A 21,642-nucleotide genomic window follows, 5' to 3' on the forward strand; every position below is an offset into this window, starting at 1 on the left:
TGAGGGGGAGAGGAGCCTGCTGAAATATTTCCTCAAGATATTCACATTTGCTTTAGGTTTGTTGAACCTAGTTTTAAGTTCTTGATATATTTTATCCCTATGGAGTAATGAGACTTAAGGGCAGAAATTGTCAGAGTGCTTGGAGGTAATTTTTCAGTCTGTGGCCTGAACCTACTCAGAGTTTGATTTGATTTGCCTTTTTCTTTTTATAAACATTGAACATTAATTTGAAACAGCTTACATTTTAATTCATAGTGTCTTGTAGTTCCCAGGCATTTTGCCAAGCATTTGTAAATAAAGATGAAAGATATAATTTCTTGTATGCTTGAAGCTGTTTTGGGACCTGGGTGTTGACTTGAATAATTCCAAAACTGGTCACAGGATTGTGTGAATTTAGAGCAGAGCTGTCTTCTAGCACCTGTAGCATATGCATGTAGCCTCTTGTACTGTTATGCTTGTGTAGTTTCCTGTTACCACTATCTATATTTGGCATTTCCATGTTGCTTCTGTCAGTCCCACTGTCGTGTGAATGTGAACTGAGCATGGATGGTATCACTGGAAAGAGCTGTGCATTTCAAAGTTGAAGTCATAGACTTTTTCCTGATTATTATACAAATGGAAAGAGCAACACTTTAGCCTCACTGCTCCTTTCCCCATATTTTTTCTGAGAATGCATCTTTCCCTTTGCAGACATGAGGGACTGTAGGTGTGACATTTTCATATTTAAATTTTGTTGGCATCAGATTCAGTATTGCCCTACTCCTCTGACTTCTCTCTTGCCCGAGGTCGTGGTGACTGACTGAAGGGCCCCTGCTTTCCACTTTGGAGTGTAATACCTAAGTTTTTCATACTAGGATATTGACGGTTTTTAAAATGCTTGTATTAATTGGAGGCAGGGGTTAGTAAAGAATAGTTAGTTGTTGGGACTAAGTGGAGTTGAGCTCAGGCTATAGAAACTGAAGTTATGGGGATACTTTTGCCATCCAAGATATAACCATTTAATACCTGACCTTTTATTAGAATTTTCTTTCTAACTTGGTCTTGGCTGTGGCTCTTCCTTCTTTCAAAATAATTAGTCATTTAGAGAATTACTCTAGTATTGGGAGTAATTGTGTGTGAAATTAGATAGATTAACCCTAATTCTGAGGTCTTCAGTGCTACCTCTATCTTACTTTAGGATGAATAAGTGAAAATTTAGCATGTCACCTTTAACTACATATGGATCCCAGCTGTAAATTGGAAGAGACTATTGAAGCTATTTGCACTTATTTTCAAGGAAGCCAAAATTTACCTTCTTTGGTCTAAATGCCACAGATTGGGCCTTGAGTCAGGAAGGCCTGGGTTCAAATCCAGCCTCAGTTAATTAGCTATGTGACCTTGGGCAAGTCACTTAACCCTGTCTGCCTTAGTTCATCTGTAAAATAAGCTGGATAAGGACATCGAAAACCACTCCAGTATCATTGCCAAGAAAACCCCAAAGCATGCCATGAAGTCAGACACGACTGAAGACAACGAAAAATTTAGCTTTACCTCTGACTTGGTTTATACCAGGGTAGGGAACCTGTGGCCTTTTGAAAGTTTTACAGAACAAATCCTCTTAAGGGGATTTTGTTAAGTTTGGATTCCATCAAAGGGCCATACTTGAGGACCTAGAAGGCCACAAGTGGCCTAGAGGCTGCAGTTTCCCCACCCCAGGTTTGTACCTTTTACTGACATCTGGAATGCAACTTTACCTACTGAATTCTTTCCAATGCCTTCTATTTAGAAGTGACTTTTACTTAGCAACCTTTAAACTTCCATGCTTGATACTTACAAATATGAAGAAAACGATTTGAACCATTTGCTGTGTATGAACAAAACCCAGACAAGGTATACAGCCTTACCCGCTAAAAGGATCACCTAAACATTTTGCATACAGTAAGGAATACAATACAAATAAAAATGTTCTGCCAAAACAGTGTAGGCCTTGTAGCAAAGGGTGGATGACTGATCACGGGGCATGTTGGAGAGGGGTTCAGGTACAGGGGGGAGGATGGATGGCCTCAAGATCTCCAACTCAAGTTCTATGATTCACTTAAGCCCAGGGAAGGGGCAGTTGATAACCCTACCCAATAACTCAGAACGCATATAAGAAAACAACTCTGATGTAGTACTTTATATGTAAATTTACAAAGCATCGTGTGTACAGTCTCACTTTGCCCCTAAAAAGCCCTACAAGGTAGGAACTAGTTTTATCATCCCCATTTTACAACTGGAAATACAGGTTTAAATGATTTTGTCCATGGTGTCCCAGCCTGGTAAATATCAGAGGTGGGGAAAGTTTCCTTACCAAGACTGGCCAAATCTTTACAAATCGCATTTTTCATAAAATAACATTACTTTGAAGTATGAAAATACACAAACTTATAAAGGCATCTGAGTGTTAAACACAAGAGTATAAATCCTTTATTTGTACAGTTCACTGACAGCAATTTCCCCTTAGACTCAATTTACTGCCATGTTCAACATTTCCTGAAGTTTAGACAGCTGTTCCTCTCTCCAAATTCTGTTTGATTTCAGCTGTATATTTTCCATAGAATCTCTCTGCTTTCTTGTTGAATTTGGCATTTCTTTCATTAATGTAGTCAATATCAGAGTCATCATTATAAGGACGTCTCCGACTGTATTTTTCCCGTTTCTCAATTCTGAAAAACAAGTTTAAAAAAAAATTAAACTTTTTGGTCTTCTGGAAATGAGAATGACTAACGATGAAAGTAAGGATGAACTGAGAACTGGCTACACTCTCCTCCCCATCTTGAGCCCCTGGCAAACCAGTTTAACTCGGCATTCCTCTCAAATACTGTCTCCCATTTATTTTGCCTTCCCTTCCCAAACCTCAGCTTTGGATCACTCCTATTATCTAGTCTTTGCTTCTATTCATTGCTGCTGAAAGAAGCTGGAGAAAATCATGAAATTGTGCCGCCTGGGCCAACTTACTTATTTTTCTTCTACATCATCTCAACTGGGTCTAATCAATTCACGATCCCACCCACCACTGTGGCTTTTCTAAACCTTTTCATCCTTCCTCAAACATCTCATCCCACCCCAGGTGAGAAACCTGCCTCATTTCACTAAAAATCTGAGGCCTTTTACCGAGAGCTCCTTCTTTTCTCCTCTCAGACCTTACCCCTTCCACTCCTGTCTCTCACAATGTTGTGGCCCTTCTTGCCAAGGATAATCCCTCTACATGCCCAAGTGATGCTATTCTATCTCATTCTCTCCCACAAACAGACTGTCTCCTCTATTATCCCAACTCACAAATCTTCACTTTCTTCCTGTGCAGTGGCTGGTTCCCTGCTGTCTGCAGACATGCTTGTGTCCGTGTCCGTCCCCTCCCCCAATCCCTCACTTGATCAGTCTATCTCTGCTAGCTATCTTTCCATATTGCTCCTTCCTTTCAAGGTTTTTAAATTCCTTGAGAAGGCCATCTATGATTAGTGCCTCCATTTTTTTCCTTCTCACTCTCCTTAACTCTGCATTCTACTTGACTTCATTCCACTGAAAGTGCTCGTTCCAAAAGTAAGCAGTGATCTCTCAATCACCAAATCTAATGGCCTTTTCTCAATCCTCATTCTTCTTGATCTCTCTGCAGCCTTTGAAACTCAAACCACCCTCTTCTCCTTGATACTCTCTTCTCTCTGTTTTCAGGACTCTCTCCTGATTCTCCTGCCTATGTGACCACTCCTTAGACTCCTTTGCAGGATCCTCACAAAGGCCCATAGTTAGCACTTACTAAGGTATGCCCCAAGACTGTCCTGGGCCCTCTTTTCTTCTCCCTCTATGCTGTTTTGCCTGGTGATCTCATCTGCTCCCAATTATCATCTTTATGCAGATGATTCTCAGATCCATTTGTCCAACTCTAATCTTTCCCAATCTCTAAATGCCTATTAGACATTTTGAACCAGATGTCCCATTGACATCTTAAACACAACACACCTAAAGCTGAACTCATTATCTTTCTCCTCCAAAATCTTCCCCTCACCCTCTCCTAACTTCTCTATTACTGTTCAGGGTACCACTATCCTCCCAGTCCCTCAGGTTCAAAACCTAAGCGTTCACTTTGATTCCTGACTCACCACTCTACCCGCCCCACCCCACCCCCAATCCAATCTCTGGCACATGGCCTCTTCTCCCCTCTGAAACGGCCCCAACCTGGTGCAGGCCTTCATCACCTCGCACCTGGACGACTGCAACAGCTGCTGGTGGCCGTGCCTGCCTCAAGTCTCTCCCTTCTACAACCCATCTGTCACTCAAATTCATCTTTCTAAAGTAATTACCAATTCAATAAACTCCAATGGCTCCCTATTAACTCCAGGACTAAATGTAAAACCATGTTTGGCTTTTAAAGTCCTTCAAACCTGGTCCTCTCCTCATCTTCTAGTCTTCTTATACCTTATCCCCCTCCATTAGTCTCTGGCCTCTTTGGCATTCCTTTATCTCTCAACTTGGGGCCTACTCACTGCCCGCCCCCCAGGCCTGAAAGTTTCTTCATCGTTGCCTCCTGGTTTCCTTCAGTTTCAGCTAAATCTCACCTCCTACAAGAAGCCTTTCCTGATCCCCATTAATGAATGCTAGTGCCTACCCAATAAAACTAGCCTCAATTTCCCCAAAACATAGCTTGTTTGTATAATATGTTGTCTCTCCTATCAGACTGTATGATCTTTGAGAACAGGTGCAGTTTTTTGCCTTTTTCTCTCCAGTGCTTAGCACAGTGCCCAGCATGTTGATTAAGAAATTCTTGACTGACTTTAAGGATCAACTATTCCAAACCCTACAACCTCTCAAATTAAATGTCTAACTGACCCTAGTGTAAAGGAAAAAAAATCCTATGCTCAAAACTCTATTTCTTTTCTCCTTTACTAGACACTAAGCTCCCTGAAGGCAAAGACTCAATGTCGGTACATACACAGGAAGCCCTAGAAAATATCTTGTTTAGGTGAATTTTCATTCCCAATCCCTTCTGATAACTTTTCCTTAACAACCACTTATATGCATTAAATTAAGCAATACAAATAACCCAAACACAACAATTTACCCACAATTCAGGTAAGGCCTCAATGTACCTGCGGATGTTACAAAGTAAAAATGGGAATGATTTCATTCAGAACTTACTCTTTCAATGACTACTATAGTTTCATCAATAACCCTGCTCTGATACCACTGAAATCCAACTTCATAATAATCCCTCATCTACTGTGAAGTATTCACAGAAATGACAAATACAAAATTAATTATTAGATGGGAAATCTGCATATAACATGCAAAGTCAAGAGATACAAAGATGCTCAGCATGTTAGGTGGACTCTGTGCAGCATTTACAGGGGAACATGGACAACAGTTTCATCAGATGAAAAGGTACAAGGGGATTGCAATCTGCAGCACTGGAAGAAATAACTGCCTCTATGAGATCAGAAATGCATTGATGTGATAAACAATTTAAGATACTTTAAGAACTTAGGATAACTTCTGGTAGTATGCATGAAAACTGCTAAAATCCAAGGCTTGTGCTAAATACTTACTGTTTTTCTAGATCTATAACCATTCTATCAATTTCCTCTGTAGAAGGTACATGTGTTCCATGAAGAAGACTATTGGATGTTGGGTAGAATTCTTCTCCACTGCAAGAAATAAAATTATTAACATTATGAACACATACTTTGTCATAAATGCTGAGCAATGGGAATAAAAAGATGTACTTTGAAGCACTAAGTTTAGTATTAAATAGGATCCCTGAGAACGGTAAACCTTGAAGGGACTTTGGAGACCATGTAGCCCAGGAGTGGGAAATCTGCGGCCTCAAGGCCACATGCGGCCCTTTGACCAGATCCAAACTTCATAGAACGTCATAGAACATAGAACATATCCCTTAATAAAAGGATTTGTTTTGTATAACTTGGACTCGATCAAAAGGCTGCACCCAAGCACCTAGAAGGCCCCATGTGGCCTTGAAGCTGCAGGTTCCCCATCCCGATCTAACCCAACTTCCCCCAGCTGCCACCTCCCTCCCCCACCTTAGGACGTGTGACAAAAGTCACACAGACAGTGCCAGACTGGGGACTAGAAGCCAGGTCACAAAATTCCAGAATCTTCGAGTCAGAAGGTGCCTCTCTGAGGTCATCCAGTCCAACTCCTATCTAAAGCACGAATGTCTTCTACAACTTCCCGGGTACGTGGTCACGCAATCTCCACCTGAACACTGGATCAAATAAATGACCTGACGCTGCTGGCAGGCTACTATACTATACAAAGCTGATACCATGAGAGGGGGAGGAAGGAATCTGACACTTACTAAGTGCCTACTATGTGCCAGGCACCACATTAAGGACTATACAAATATCATCTCATTTGATCTTCAGAATAACCCCAGCAGGTTATTGTCCTCGTTTTACAGATTAAGACAACAAGGCAGACAAAGGGGGGGAGTGACTTGCCCAGGGTCACAAAGCCAGTAAGTGTCTGAGGTTGGATTCCATGCCCAGCACACTGTCACTCAGGTTCAGCAGGACACAATTAGAGGAATGGGCATGTCCTCACAGACACCCAGGGTGCACAGACTGTGCCAAAATCACCTCCAAAGGCCTTCTAGCACGGGCTGGAAGACTACTTGTCAGTATGCTCTAGAGGGGATTCCTACTCAGATTTACAAGCTGAGCCAGAGCTGAGGTATCAAACAGGTGGCCAACAACAGTGTCTCTGAATCAGATTACTTTATGAAGCTTGTGACTTTATGAAGCAATAGATTCCATTTTTTATTTTTTAGACAGTTCTGACTGGTAGTAAGTTTTTCCTTAACTTTGCCCACCTAATTTCCACTTACGGATCTCAGTTTTTGGTTCTGGGGCTAAGCAGAATAGATTCTCATCCCAGTAGAAGAAAATCCTGATGCCATTCCTTAGATCTTATCCTTTGCTTCCAAGGCCTTCCCAACCCTGCACCTTGGTCCACACTATTCCTCTGGCCTGAAATCCCTGTCCTCCCAACTGCTTCCCGAAGACCACACGTACTGTTAAGTAAACACTCTACCATGTGCCTTGGAGACAGACGGTACTGCTCCAGCTGGTGGTGGAGACCAGAGCCTCCTCATTGGAACCTAAGGACATCCTCTGGGGGTGTACAGTGCTAGGGACAGCAGAGACCTTAGCAATGGAGTAGATGGTGTTTATTTTAGGAGAAGAAACAAAGGCTGACCGATCCTGGGTCCCAGTACTTACTGTTTTTCTCTCAGTTTTTCATATGTTTCCATATCAGGTTTGATCTGCTTGGTCAACCGATGATACTGGCGTAACTGAGCTGCTGCATAGTCTTTAAAATAAAATGAGAAATTTTGGTAATTGCCTGTAATTGTAAAGACAGTAATTATTCATTTCTCTCGGAGTCCAAGATCAATAGAGCAAAGGGCTCCATTCACCACTACAGATGGCAACTCCTTCATGCCCTAGGAAATGAGTTTCATCAGTTGCTCTGAACAAAATGTACCCATAACTTGGAGGCCAACACGCCTCCAAGGGCACAAGTAGGACCAGTGGACAGAAGCTGCACAGAGGCACATTTTGGTTGGATCTAAGAACAAAAAGGACTTGGGCTACCCCAAAGTGGAACGGGCTGCCTGGCGAGGTTAGGAGTCAGGGTTCTCCATGACGAGAAGTCTTCAAGCAAAGACTACTGCAAGCAAAGGCCCGGCACATGGTACGTGTATAATAAATACTTTTTGATTTACTAAATGATTAGACGACTCCTTGTGTCGGGTATATTGTAGAGGTTTTCTGTTCAGGTACAAGCTGGACTAATGGACTCTGAGATCCCTTTCCAATCTGAGACTGTGTGAAGGGTTTGCAGAAGAAAAGAAGTGGCTGGGAAGAATGACCAGTTTGGTTCTCAAAAATACAGCTAGGGACAGCTAGGTGGCACAGTGCATAGAACACCTGCCCTGAAGTCAGGAGGACCTGAGTTCAAATCAGGCCTCAGACCAAACACTTGACATACACTAGCTGTGTGACCCTGGGCAAGTCACTTAACCCCAACTGCCTTTAAAAAAAAAAAGAATACAGCTAACAGCAGAGAAGTTACATGAGATAAACCCCTTCTGCTCAGGCCAGTGTGTTTCCTTGACCTACTCTGTGGACATCCAGCTTTGGAATTTGGAGACCATGTCTACAAAATCCTTCCAACTCTAACACTTAACCCCTTGGCTTTGACAACCCAGCGAATTCTGGTTTGACCACTACTGTGAAGGGGCAAAACATTCCAATCACTTTTATGGATGAAGCTCTCACCAGCCCTGTTCACAGATAAGTCGATTGAAGAGCTAGAGAAAGGCCAAAAGGTGCCAGCCTGGTTAATGAGTTCCCCTTCACTCACCTAGGCTGGTCCTCAAGCATAGGCTGATATCTGACACCTTCACAGATTGGCAGAAGTCAAACAACTTGAACTCTGCTAGCATACAACCAGGCTTGCCTCCATGCCACGAAGATGACTTTAGTTGGGGGAGGAGAGTAGGAACGGTAATTACTAACTGAGTGAAAACCTTTCCCCTAAGAGATGCCTGAAAATGACAGGATGCTACTACTGTCCTTGTTCCTAGGAAACATGATATAATTTTTAACAAAGTTTCAGCCACAAAGAACGAAAAACATTCACCTATTCAAAGCCTGTCCTCCACATCCAAACCAGAAGATGATGGCTCTTGGGTGTATAAATGTTGGTATTTTTGACAGCAGGCAGAATTACATTTTAGTTATTACACAAGGCTTTTCAATGATCCCAAGACGTTCACACACACACACACACACACACACACACACACACACACACACCCCTTTTTAACAGCAACGTTCTTCTGGTTATCCTATTTGGCTGTAATTCATAGAACACAACTATATCAGAAAAATCAAAATTGTGGGTGACCCAAAGGCCAATGGAGAGACATCTGGTAAGAGTAAACAGTCTATGGCATGTTACCAAAGATGACCCACATGAGAGGCAGGGAAGAAGGCATCACTGAGGAAGGAAGGGTCTGCATGACAAGAGAAGTGGGTAGGCTACGTGGTGCCACCAAAGAGCAGACTCCATGCTGTACTGGTAATCCCGAAGAGCTCTAGCAGATGCCTTGAACAAGCTGGTCGGATGCTTTACAGAGGATTTGTAGAACATGACGAGTAGGCATGGATGGGCTGAAAAGGGCTCCACTGGCACAACCTGGCCTCGTATGAGAGTCTAAGTATTCTCCTGACGCTAGGAGCTCTCACTGACTTGCTCTTTGAAGGTCTAGCCCACTGAGGTGCCTCACCCTAAATCACTGGATGTCTTTCGAGAGGAAATCTATTCAATGAGAAGGATTTACCTGAAAAGCCCAGATCTGGGTTCTTCCTCTTCTTCTTTCTTTCCCATCTTTCTGCATCTTCAGCACTGATCTCCAGTAGCTTCACTCTTTCATAGTCTTCCCCCCTTGCAGCACATTCCTAAAAGATCAAAGTACTTTTAAAAAAATAATAGCTGATGATATTCATGTAGAGCAACAGCACTTAGCTTGTGCGTCGAGCCGATGGAAATCCTATCTAAGGAGGCACATTTCTTCTTTTTTTCCAAATCTCTTTAATTTTTATTTTTTTAATTTTTTTTTCCATATGCTTTTGAGTTGAAAATTTTTTCTGCCTTTTTCTCCCCCCCACCCTCCCCAAGACAACGCACAATCTGACACAGGCTTTACATTTACATACCCATTAAACATACTTTCACATTAGCGAAGTTGTAAGTAAAAATTAAAACCAATAGGAGGAACCATCAGAAAGATGAGACAAAACTCAACAGAAGGTAAAAATAAGTGAGAGCGATTCGACTTCCATAGTTCTTTCTTTGGATGTAGACAGCATTTTCCATCCCGAAGCCTCTGGAGATGTCTTAGATCCTCGTAATGCTGAGAAGGGTTCAATTTAACATTCTTAGTCATTGCATAACGTGGCTGCTATTGTGTACAAAGTCCTCTTGGTTCTGCTCACTTCACTCAGCATCATATAAGTCTTCCCAGGTTTTTTTGAAGTCAGCCTGTTCATCATTTCTTAGAGTACAATAGTATTCCATTATATTCATATACCACAACTTGCTCAGCCATTCCCCAATTGATGGGCATCCTCTCAATTTCCAATTCTTTGCCACCACAAAAAGAGCTGCTATGAATATTTTTGTACATGTGGATCCTTTTCCCATTTGTTTGATCTCTTTGGGATATAGCCCTAGAAGTGCTATTGCTGGATCAAAGGGCATGCACATTTTTGTAGCCCTTTGGGCATAGTTCCAAATTGTTCTCCAAAATGGTTGGATCATTTCACAACTCCACCAACAATGTATTAGCGTTCCAATTTTCCCACATCCTCTCTAACATTTATCATTTTCCTGTTTTGTCATGTTGGCCAATCTGATAGGTGTGATGTGGTACCTCAGAGTTGTTTTGATTTGCATTTCTCTAATCAAAAATGATTTAGAGCATTTTTTCATATGACTATAGATGGCTTTAATTTCTTCATCTGAGAACTGTCTGTTCATATCCTTTGACCATTTATCAATTGGGGAATGGCTTGTGTTCTTATATGTGTGTCTTAATTTCTCTATATATTTTAGAAATGAGGCCTTTATCAGAGAGACTGGTTGTAAAAATTCTTTCCCAATTTTCTACCTTCCTTCTAATCTTAGTTGCATTGGCTTTGTTTGTGCAAAAACTTTTCAATTTAATGTAATCAAAATTATCCATTTTGCTTTTCATAATGTTCTCTATCTCCTGTTTGGTCATGAATTCTTCTGTTCTCCATAGCTCTGATAGGTAAATTATTCCTTGTTCTCCCAGTTTACTTATGGTATCAGCCTTTATATCTAAGTCATGAACCCATTTTGACTGTATTTTGGTATATGGTGTGAGATTTGGGTCTATGCCTAGTTTCTGCCATACTCTTTTCCAGTTTTCCCAGCAGTTTTTTTCAAAGAGTGGGTTCTTATCCCAGAAGCTGGGGTCTTTGGGTTTATCAAATAATAGATTACTATAGTCATTGACTACTGTGTCTTGCATATTTAACCTATTCCACTGATCCACCTCCCTATTTCTTAGCCAGTACCAAGCAGTTTTGATGATTGCTGCTTTATAATACAATTTAAGATCTGGAATTGCTAGGCCACCTTCCCCTGCATTTCTTTTCATTAGTTCCTTTGATATTCTGGACCTTTTGTTTTTCCAAATGAATCTTGTTATTATTTTTTCTAACTCTATAAAATAATTTTTGGTAGTTTGATTGGTATGGCACTGAATAAGTAAATTAGCTTAGGTAGGATTGTCATTTTTATTATATTAGCTCGGCCTACCCATGAGCAACTGATGTTTTTCCAATTATTTAGATCTGATTTTATTTGTGTGAAAAGTGTTTTGTAATTGTGTTCATAGAGTTCCTGGGTTTGTTTCGGGAGGTAGACTCCTAAATATTTTATAATGTCTACAGTAAGTTTAAATGGATTTCTCTTTCTATCTCTTGCTGTTGGGCTTTGTTGGTAATATATAGAAATGCTGATGATTTATGTGGGTTTATTTTATAGCCTGCAACTTTGCTAAAGTTGTTTATTATTTCAAGTAGTTTTTTACTTGATTCTCTAGGATTCTCTAAGTATATCATCATGTCATCTGCAAAGAGTGATAGCTTTGTTTCTTCTTTGCCTATTCTAATGCCTTCAATTTCTTTTTCTTCTCTTATTGCTAAAGCTAAGGTTTCCAGTACAATATTGAATAACAGTGGTGATAATGGACATCCTTGTTTCACCCCCCGATCTTACTGGAAATGCTTCTAGCCTGTCCCCATAACATATAATGCTTGCTGAAGGTTTTAGATAGATGCTATTTATTATTTTAAGGAAGACTCCATTTATACCTATGCTTTCTAGTGTTTTTAATAGGAATGAGTGTTGTATTTTATCAAAAGCTTTTTCTGCATCTATTGAGATGATCATGTGGTTTCTGTTGGTTTTGTTGTTGATATGCTCAATGATGCTGATAATTTTCCTAATATTGAACCAACCCTGCATTCCTGGTATAAATTAAGGAGGCACATTTCTGTATCAGAGCTGTGTCACACTACCCTTCTGGTCCACTCTGTGCTGGAAAAGTAGAATCAAGTCAGATAATGCCTTTTAAATTGTATCCTCTAGTATTACAGCTGTAGGACAGTACTGTATTATACTTCTGTGAATGTAAACTATTCTGTACCTGCTTATGATACGTAGTAGTGACCGTGCTATACCAGAGCTGTTTTTAATGACGTTATTCTAGAGAGACTTTCGTTTTTTCCAGATGATGATTGAGAAGCTACTAAAAGGCGCAAGGTACCACATCAGTAACAGAATGCTGTTCTTCTGGGATTTAAAAAAAACAACAAGAAAACTTTTTGTTGGGGCAGGATGACGTTTTCAGGGGTTTTTGTTTTGTTTTTGTTTTGGAAACAGTGAGCTGAAAGTCTAATGTGTATAATTTTGTTCAATGACTGCAGAACCTGGAAAGGCTATTGCTGCTATTGATGCCTATTAGCTGTGATGTCAACTTTGGAAAAAGTATCCCACTTGTACTGTGTTGAGTTGGCATTGTACAGAAATTAACAGCCATATTGGTTTGGAAACGGTTAACTTAATTTTTCTTCCATTTGTACAGAGGTAACACACTGTACCAAATATGTAAGGTCTTATTTACATGGTTTTGATTACAGAAACTAATACAAAAAAAGTAATAGCTGAATTTGTATCTTTGTGTGATATTTTCAGTTACAAAAGGCTTCACACATGATATTAAATCAAAGGATCAGGACTAAGAGCTGGGAGGGACCTCAGCTAAAGACCATGAAGTCCATCTGCCTTATCTGACAGATGAAGAACTGAGATCAAGAGACACAGCGACCTGCCCAGGGTCACACAGGTAGGAAGATCTGAAGTAGAATTTGATCTCAGGTTTTCCTGACTCCAGGGCAGCGAGGTGGCACAGTGCATAAAGTGCCAGGCCTGGAGCTCATCTTCCTGAGTTCAGATCTGGCCTCAGATGTTTACTAGCTGTGTGACCCTGGGCAAGTCACTTACTCCTGTTCGACCCAGTCTCTTCACCTGTAAAACAAGCTGAAGAAGGAAATGGCAAAGCACTCTAGTATCTTTGCCAAATGAAGTCATGAACAGTTGGACACAACTGAAAGAAAAAATGACCTTGCTGACTGCAGACCTCATGTTCTAACCACTATATCGTAGTGCCTCTCTGTACTGCAAACGTCACTACCCTACTCTACACGTGAGGCACCTGAAGAGAGGTGAGCCAACACTACAGCATTACTGAAGGGTGGTGATGGGACTCAAACCCAGGCTTTCCAGGGTTCAATTACTATCTTTCCATGTCTCTCCTGAGCTCTGGCCCCACAGCACAAATGCCTGCTGGACATCTGAAAGTGGACATTTTTAAGGACCTAAACATTAAACCTGCCCAAACCACAGCTCATTACCTCCAGACTTCACTTCCAGCCACTTTTAGAACATCTATGTCACCCCTGACTCTTCACTCTTCTTGATACCACACATCTAACCAGCTGCCAGATCTTGTTATCTTATTATTTCTTACATCCATTCCCAGTTTACTGCTAAAACAACCACAATCATCTCCTATAATCTCCCAGCTTCAAGCCTGTCCCCATTCCAATACATCCTGCAGAGACCTACTAAAGTGATTTTTCTACCGTGTGGGTCTAAATATGTGGCTGCCTTCTTCCACTCCAAGTTCCTCCCAGGTAAATATCCTATGATCCCATGACCCTGGTCTGGGGTCTCAGTTCTTCTGTGTCACTTCCTTCCCTGGGACTAATGTGCTCTCTCTGTAAAACCAGAGTTAGATGAGATGACTCTAAGTTTCTTTCCAGCTCTAAATCCTAAGATTTAATGACCTGATTCAAAAGAATAAATAATGACCCCAATACATTTTCCAAGTGCTTTTTCATAGTAGGCAATGTTTTAAGATTTGAGATTCAGCTTTAAAAAGAAGTCTGATTCCACAAGGAATCACAGGTTTAGAGTTGGCATCGACTGTGGAAATCATCTAATCTAGCCATCTCATTTTACAGCTGAAGAAACTGAGGCTCAGGGACAGCTAGGTGGTGCAGTGGATAGAGCACTGGCCCTGAAGTCAGGAGGACCTGAGTTCAAATCCGGCCTCAGACCAAACACTTGACACTTACTAGCTGTGAGACCCTGGGCAAATCACTTAACCCCAATTGCCTAAAAAAAAAACAACAAAAAACTGAGGCTCAAAGAAGTTGTGACTATCCAAACAGAGGTACTACCTGTTCAACCCCTGCCACCTGACTCTGAATTCAGCACCCTTTCCTCGGCAGCACACTCCCTTCACTCTGAAGTACAGGATGGTTGTACTTACCTTCTTCTTTTCTTCGACTTGCAGTTCCCATTCCAAACGGGCCTTCTTAGCCTCCCAGTTTGCTGGCAGCTTGAGCCTTTTATCTTCCTCCACAACCTCCTGATGATTTAACTTTCGGGCCTCATTCTGAAAACACAGAAGAATGTGTCGCCACCACAAGACTAGCGTGGAAGTTGAAAACTCTGGACTAAACGCCACTATGTGAGTCTAGAGTCTCTGGGCCAAGAACACCTCTCAAGATCCTCCCAGAGCCTCTTACTCACTGTAAAAACATGAGGAATGGGGGGCAAGTTTTAAATGCAGAAATATTTTTCAACTGAATTTACCAAATGGTTACTAAGAGCTAGACAGACAAATAGGAGAAAAATAGAAATAGACACAGTATTATTCTAATGAAAAGAACAGGTTCAGAACTGGAAAAGGATTTAAGAAGTCATGCAGTTCAACACCTTCATTTTACATTTCTACTGAAGAAACTGAGGCTCAAAAAGGTTTTAGTGACTTGCTTAAGGTCACATAAATACTAAGAAGGTGAGCTAGGGATTAAAAACTGGAATCAGGTGACCTGTGTTCGAATTCCACTCTGATATTAGTTATGTGTCCTTAGGCAATTTGTGTAATGTCTGTCTCAGTTTCTTCATTTGAAAAATGGGGACAATGTTTTGCATTATTTATCTTACAGGGGAATCTGGAGGGGGAAATGCTTTGCAAATCTAGAAAAATAAGACAATAAGACAAGTGGTCAAAGCACACGAACAAACCGTTCTCAGAAGAACTGCACACTACTGACAACCACATGAAGGAATGCTCTAGCTCACTAAAAATAGTAAGAGAAGAGAAATGAATATCCAGACTCAGTGAGCTTGCTTGTCATTCTCAAGTGCACAGCCAATCACTCGCCATCCTTCCAGTTAGTGAGGATGGGAATCTTGGTTTTGCCCTTGACTCTTCACTCTCACTCATCCCACACAGCCAACCAGCTGCTCCACCTTGTTTCTACTTCCTCCTCCGCTCCCACAGCAATCCCCCTTATTCAAGCCAACAGGCTCTTTCTCCTGGATCACTACAATAGCCACTTCTTTGGTCTCCCTGCCTCTCCCAACTCCAATCCATCAACCACACAGCCCCTGATATGATTTTCCTACAGTGATGGTCTCACTACGTCAGCCCCCTTCTAAATAAATCCCAGTGGCTGGCTCCTTATTATCTCTAGGATCAAACTGAAATTCCCCTGTTTGACACTGAATTCTCTTGACAACCCAGGGCCTTCCTACCTTTCCATTCTTGTTACACGCTACTCCTCCCTCACAATCTATGTCCAGCCATACTGATTGACCTGCCGTTCCACACACAACACTCCATGTACTATCTCCATGCCTAAATGCACTGTCTGCTCACCTTTGTTTAAAGGCTCAGCTCAAGCACCATCTTCTAGATGAAGTCTTTCCTAATTCTCCCAACTGCTAACATCTTCCATCAGAATGTAAGCTCCTTAAAGCGGGGGTTGGGGGGGTGTGCGCACGCTGTAGTCAGTACTTAATGAATCACTGATTAATCTCTTGCATTGCTCCCTTCCTCGCCACTCACACAGGCTCTACTCTAGGTCAGAGCACAGTTCTCTGTAGTCATCTCTTGCCTGGACTACTCTACGTCTCCTGATTGGTCTGCTTAACTCCAGGCTCTCTCCTTTCTAAGCCATCCTTCCCAGAGCACTGATTTCCTCAAAGCACAGGCCATAACCACGTCAGCCCCTTTCTCAGTAAACTTCAGTGGCAGCCGGGATTTCCTCTAGGCTCAAACACAAAGTCCTCTGTCTGGAACTTAAAGCCCTTTAAGACTTAGCTCCAAATGACCTTTCCAACCTTATCTATTACCCCCTTCATGCTCTTAAATAACTGGCTTTCTTGCTGTTCTTCAAACACAGTATTGCCTCACCTACTCTCTGTGCATTTGCACTGGCTGTCCCCTCCATGCCCATCATGGCTTACAGTCTCTTCCCCTTCACTCTGAACTCCACTCCAATACAAAAATAATCTTAATGGGCAGATCTAATCATGAAGCTCAGCACCTCAACACCCCTCAGCTGATCCCCACTATTCACAGAATAAAACATAAGCTACTAGTCATGTCTCTATGATGTGGCTCCAGCCTACCTTTCAAATCTGCTGTCACAGAAGCTCAGAGCTGGAAGGGACCCAAGAGGCATCTAATCCAACCTGTTCTTGAACAAGCATCTTGGCTACACAATCCCCCACAAGTGCCCATTCACACTAACTCCTTTCATATGCTCTTCCCTTCAGCCAAACTAGTCTCAGAAAGCCCCAACTATGCGCCTAAAAGCACTGTGCTAGATGCTGGAAACAGACAAATACAAATACTCTGACCTCAAGAAACTTACATTCTATTTTGTGGACAAAACACATATACAAGTAAGTAAATACTTACTCCTCATCTGAGGAGAGGGGAGTGCATTGACCAATGGGAGGATGAGGAAGTTCTTTAAGGAAGAGGTCATGCCTGGGCTAGTCTTGAGGGAAGACAAGGAGTCATTCTGAGAGGCCAAGATGAAGCATACGGATCTATTTGTGCAATTTAAATTGACAGAGGCAACAGATAAAATGAGGGATTCAGGAAATAGCTAGTAGGCCAGATTCACTAGAACATCTAGTGTGAAGTAAGTGATGTAAAGGAAGAATGGAAAAGCCAGGTTGGAGTCAGCCTGCAAAAGGCCTTAAATATCAGGTTGAAAGTTTCTATTTTATCCCAGAAGTAACAGATTTTTTTTTTTAAGCAGGACATGACATGGTGAGACCTGTGGCTTAGAATGATTGCCCTGGCAGCTGCCTGGAGGACTTGATACAGCCTGGAGAGAGAAAGCCCAATAAGGAAGCTACTTGTGGGATCATGCCCAGACCTCCTGCTACTGTGCATTTCATTCACTAGGCCTAGAAGACACTCACATCTTTGCCTGGTGAAACTATTACTTTCCTTTGAGGCCCAGCTCAGGTGCCAGGATCTCCAGGAAACCTTCAATGACTGCCCCATGGGAAATCTGAATCTTGCAGACCTCTCTGTTTCAAGCTTCCACTTAATAACCTAGCTTGTAAAACAGCTGTTTATTTACATTTTGGTTTTTAGCTCTGAGAGCAGGGAGTGTCATCTTTGTTTCCAAAGCAGAGGAGATGCAATAGAGTCAGGAAGACCTAGGTTCAAATTCTACTTCTGACATATACTGGATTTGTGATCCAGAGGCAGTCACAACTTTTTAGGGCCTTGAGCAGCTCTCTGGAAATCTAAGTAGCAGAGAGTTCCAACCTGCATTAGTATATGTAGTTTCTGTCCCCACCCTGACCAAAGCACAAGACCTGGACCTGGTGGGCACTTCAGCACATGTTGAGAAAGGGACTTTTGTCCTGATTCTTCTTTTGAAGCATAACTAATGTTTGGAAATATGCTTAATATGATTATACACATGTAGCCTATGGTAGATTTTGTGCCATCTTGGGGAGGGGAAAAAAGTTTGTAACTCAAAATCTTATTGAAATGAATGTTGAAAATCAAAAATAAATCAAAAAATAAAATATATATTAACAATAATATATAATATAGTGAATAAATAAAAATTAAAAAAAATAAGCGCATGTTGAATTAAGCTGAATGGACAAAAAAAAGGTGATGTGTCCTCTTTCCCCATTAGACCTGAGTTCTGGTTACTGTACTACCTCTATATAGCTCTGTGATCTGGAACATGTCATTGCCCCTCTTGGGGATTCAAGTTTCCTCATTTAAAATGAGAGCATGAACTAGATTGTTTCTGGTCCCTCCCTGGCCCTGAACACCACTCGAAGGTCCCAGTTCTGACATCTGATGTTCTCAGGTCGTCTCTGAGACTAAGGGTCTATGACCCATCCAGCTCTGACATTCCATTTTGTGAGCTGTCTTTCAGCTCTGACATCCTATTTCCAAAGGTCTCAAAAAGACTCAGTGGCTCCCTACTGCCTTTAGGATACAATACAATCTTCTTTGTTTGATATTTAAAATTCTTTGCAATCAGGCTTCAGCCTGCCTTTCCAAGCTGATTACATATTTCCACTTTCAAGCCTCACTGGCCCCACTGGCTCTTCCTCATACAATTTTCTGTGCCTCTGCCCTTGCTGCCCCTCCCCTCTCCATTAGAATTCACACTTCCTTCACCTCTAACTCTTAGTCTTGGGCAAGGAGACTAGATTTACACCTAAGCCTTATACCTTAGGCTGTCATATTTATACTTAAGACTTTTAATTTAACTTTTTTTTTTGCCCTAGAATCAGGCATTTGTAAATGAGTATCAAATGAAGAAGGCATAATAGATGTTCCCCAGCCTTCTAAATTCTTCAAAGCACAATTCAGCTGCCAGTCAAACATTTATTAAACACCTACCCCATGCCAGACACTAACAGACCTCTTCTAATTTCCCAGCACCTAGTACCTCCCCTTCCTGCACAAAATTTATATTTTATATATTTTTAATTTACTCATATGTGGTACTTATTACAACAAAAGGATGCTTATCACTTATTACAAAGGAAAGCCGTGTCCTTGTTAGCACAGTCATTTACACTAGAACAAAGGAGATGATACTTTCTTTATAAGTCAGGTCAATGTGGTTTGTTAAGCATCCACTAAGTCTTATCAGATAGAATACAGAAAATGACAACTTTCTTGAACTATCAAAATCCTCTGATTTTTCTTTTGTAGTCATAAATCAATTGGGAAGGCAGCTATAGAAGAGAAAGACATTTTGCTTTTAAGCTGTCCCTGCAGTGCAAGATTGAGACTTCACACAGGAAAAAAAAAAAGGAAAATACAAAGAACAAAATGTAGTTATGATCACTCTTAACAGACCACCTTTGGTGCTTAAAAAAATCCTCTTTCAACAAAGGAAAAGTCACTTAATCTGTGTCAGCCTGTTTCTTCGTCTGTGAACTAGGGAAAATGGGCACCCTACCTCACGGGGTGGTTGGGAGGATCAAATGAGATAATATGTACAGTGCTTTGCAAACCTCAAAGGCTATATAAATGCTAGTCGTTATTACTAAGTGTTTAACAGGATCATAGATTAGGACTCTGAACAGCCCTCAGACGCCATCTATCCCACCCCCTTTCATGTGACAGATGAGAAACTAAGTTTAAGTCACTTGACAAGGTGACAGTCTCAGGGAGGGAGGACTTGAAGCCAGGTCTTCTCGTCTCTAATAATCACGCCGGACTGCCTCTCCATCAACTACTTAAAAACTGTTCGTTACCCTTGTTGATGTTAGCAACAACGAGCATACATATGTGGCTGGAAGGTTCTCAAAGCGCTTTACACATATTATCTCGTGATACCCTCATAACAACCCCGCGAAGTGGCTGCCCCCGTTTTACAGAGGAGAAAACTGAGGCTGAGAGAGGTGCTACAGCTGGGAGGCATCCGAGCTCCCCTCAGGTCTCTCAGAGCTCTATCATCACGCCGCCTGGCTGATAAAAGGCCGTCCAGGCCCCGACATTCGGTGACAGAGAAGCTCCGAGGCAGGTCAAGGCCACGGCCCCTCCCCCCATCACCCCATCCACACCCCCATTCCGGGCCTGACTTACCCTTTTCATGTGCAGCTCCCGGAACTTCCTCAGTCTCTCCTCTCGCTTCTGGGCAGCCCGCGCCTCGGCCGCGGTCAGCGGCCGCTCCTCCTCTTCCTCCTCCTCGTCCTCCGGGGTCTCTGTGCGGGCCTGCACCGCGAAAGGGACAGTCAGCCAGACCCGGCTTCCCTCCCCGCCGCCCCGGGCCTCCGGCCTCCCCAGAGTCCCCAATTCCCCCAGTCAGCACTCCCACTACCTCAGCCTCCACTCCCGACGCCATTGCCGCGAATCTCTCCCTTCCTCCGACTTCCGGAAAAAACAAGGAAGCGATTTCCACAACATCCGGTCCAAAGCTCTTCCGTCAGTGACGCATTTCCTGAAGCGAGTGCCCGTCCCTGCTCGAGACTCCGCCCCCGACGCAAACGTATACTAAGACGAGAAAGGGGACGGGGTGGGGAGGGGAAGAGTAGAGAACTTTGCGCAGGCGCAGAGGTAATTGACGATACTGGATCCTGAGCGGTCAGGAAAGGTTCCAGAAGAAAAGGTGATTTGGAAGCGTATAAAGTTCATGAAGGAAAAAATAAAGCATATTAGAAAAAGATCCTAGGACCAGCTATCAGAAAAAAAGTGGCAGGATCATAGAATGTCAGAGTTGTACGGGACCTCAGAACATAAAATGGTTGAAAAGACGTTCATTAAGCAACCACTGTATATCTTGTTTGTACAGAGTTGTTTACATATTGTCTCCCCCTTAGAATGTAAGTTCTTTTACTGGTTTTTGTGTTTTTGTATCCTTAACACTTAGCACAGCGCCTGGTACATAGTAGGCACTTAATCAGTGTATTAATCAGTGTTCTTGTCTGATTGTCAGGTGTGGTGCAAAGGCAAAGACAGTCCCTGCCTTCAAAGGATTTTGCATTCTAATAGGGGGAGACAACACATGTAGGAGAATGGACAGGGAGGCAGTATTTTAGTTCAAAACGTTACAGGGAAGATGAGTGGATCCCTAACAGAGTAGACTAACTAACACATCTTTTTCAGTAGCAAAGGCTGCATCAAATTCATTATGGCTCCAGAACTGGGAAGGCCAGGATGTGCAGAGGATACAAGTAGCTGAGGAGAACATCTCTGGGCAGGGAGTGTAAAGTGATGTGGAGTCATCCTAGACATAAGGGATCACCTGAGGCACTCACCAACTGGGACAGAACGTTGCAACCTCGATGGTTAGAGCTAGAAGAGGCTCTGGAATCGAAATGTCAGAGCCGGAAGGGATATAGAACATAGAAGAGTTGGAAGGAGCCTTAGAGTTTATCTAGTTAAACCTCCTCAAAACTGAGGCTGTAAGAGGGGAAATGATTTGCCTATGGTTTCCTAGTGAACACTAAAGCAAGATGTGAACCTAGGTCTTCCTGAACTCAAATACAAGACTCTTTTCCCAAATTCATAATTTCATACTTTGATTTAGTCTAGCCTCATTGATTGCTGAAGTCATTCTAAAATCAGTTTTATTCAAATAAGTTATGAAGAGGGCATGAGTAGTGTGCTCCATGTTAAAATAGTGCAGAGATCAAAATAAGACA

The 21,642-nt window shown here is 42.1% G+C and overlaps 1 protein-coding gene and 1 long non-coding RNA gene across 2 annotated transcripts; one reads left to right on the forward strand and one right to left on the reverse strand.

The window, feature by feature from the left end:
• Positions 1-2,416: 2,416 nt before the first annotated feature.
• Positions 2,417-20,427, reverse strand: SYF2 (SYF2 pre-mRNA splicing factor). The gene is made up of 7 exons (XM_020983130.2): positions 20,319-20,427; positions 20,084-20,212; positions 14,468-14,593; positions 9,380-9,497; positions 7,251-7,341; positions 5,559-5,657; positions 2,417-2,684 (listed from the first exon to the last, which is right to left on the reverse strand). The coding sequence occupies exons 1-7, from the start codon at positions 20,340-20,342 to the stop codon at positions 2,519-2,521; spliced, it is 753 nt and encodes a 250-aa protein (XP_020838789.1). The 5' UTR covers positions 20,343-20,427; the 3' UTR covers positions 2,417-2,518.
• Positions 14,588-18,065, forward strand: LOC110206087 (uncharacterized). The gene is made up of 3 exons (XR_002323788.2): positions 14,588-14,668; positions 16,768-16,896; positions 17,262-18,065. It is a non-coding gene; the product is annotated as an uncharacterized LOC110206087 (long non-coding RNA).
• Positions 20,428-21,642: the final 1,215 nt, after the last annotated feature.

Source organism: Phascolarctos cinereus, unplaced genomic scaffold (genome assembly GCF_003287225.1).
Source record: "Phascolarctos cinereus isolate Bilbo 61053 unplaced genomic scaffold, phaCin_HiC Scaffold_726;HRSCAF=1367, whole genome shotgun sequence".
NCBI lineage: Eukaryota > Metazoa > Chordata > Mammalia > Diprotodontia > Phascolarctidae > Phascolarctos > Phascolarctos cinereus.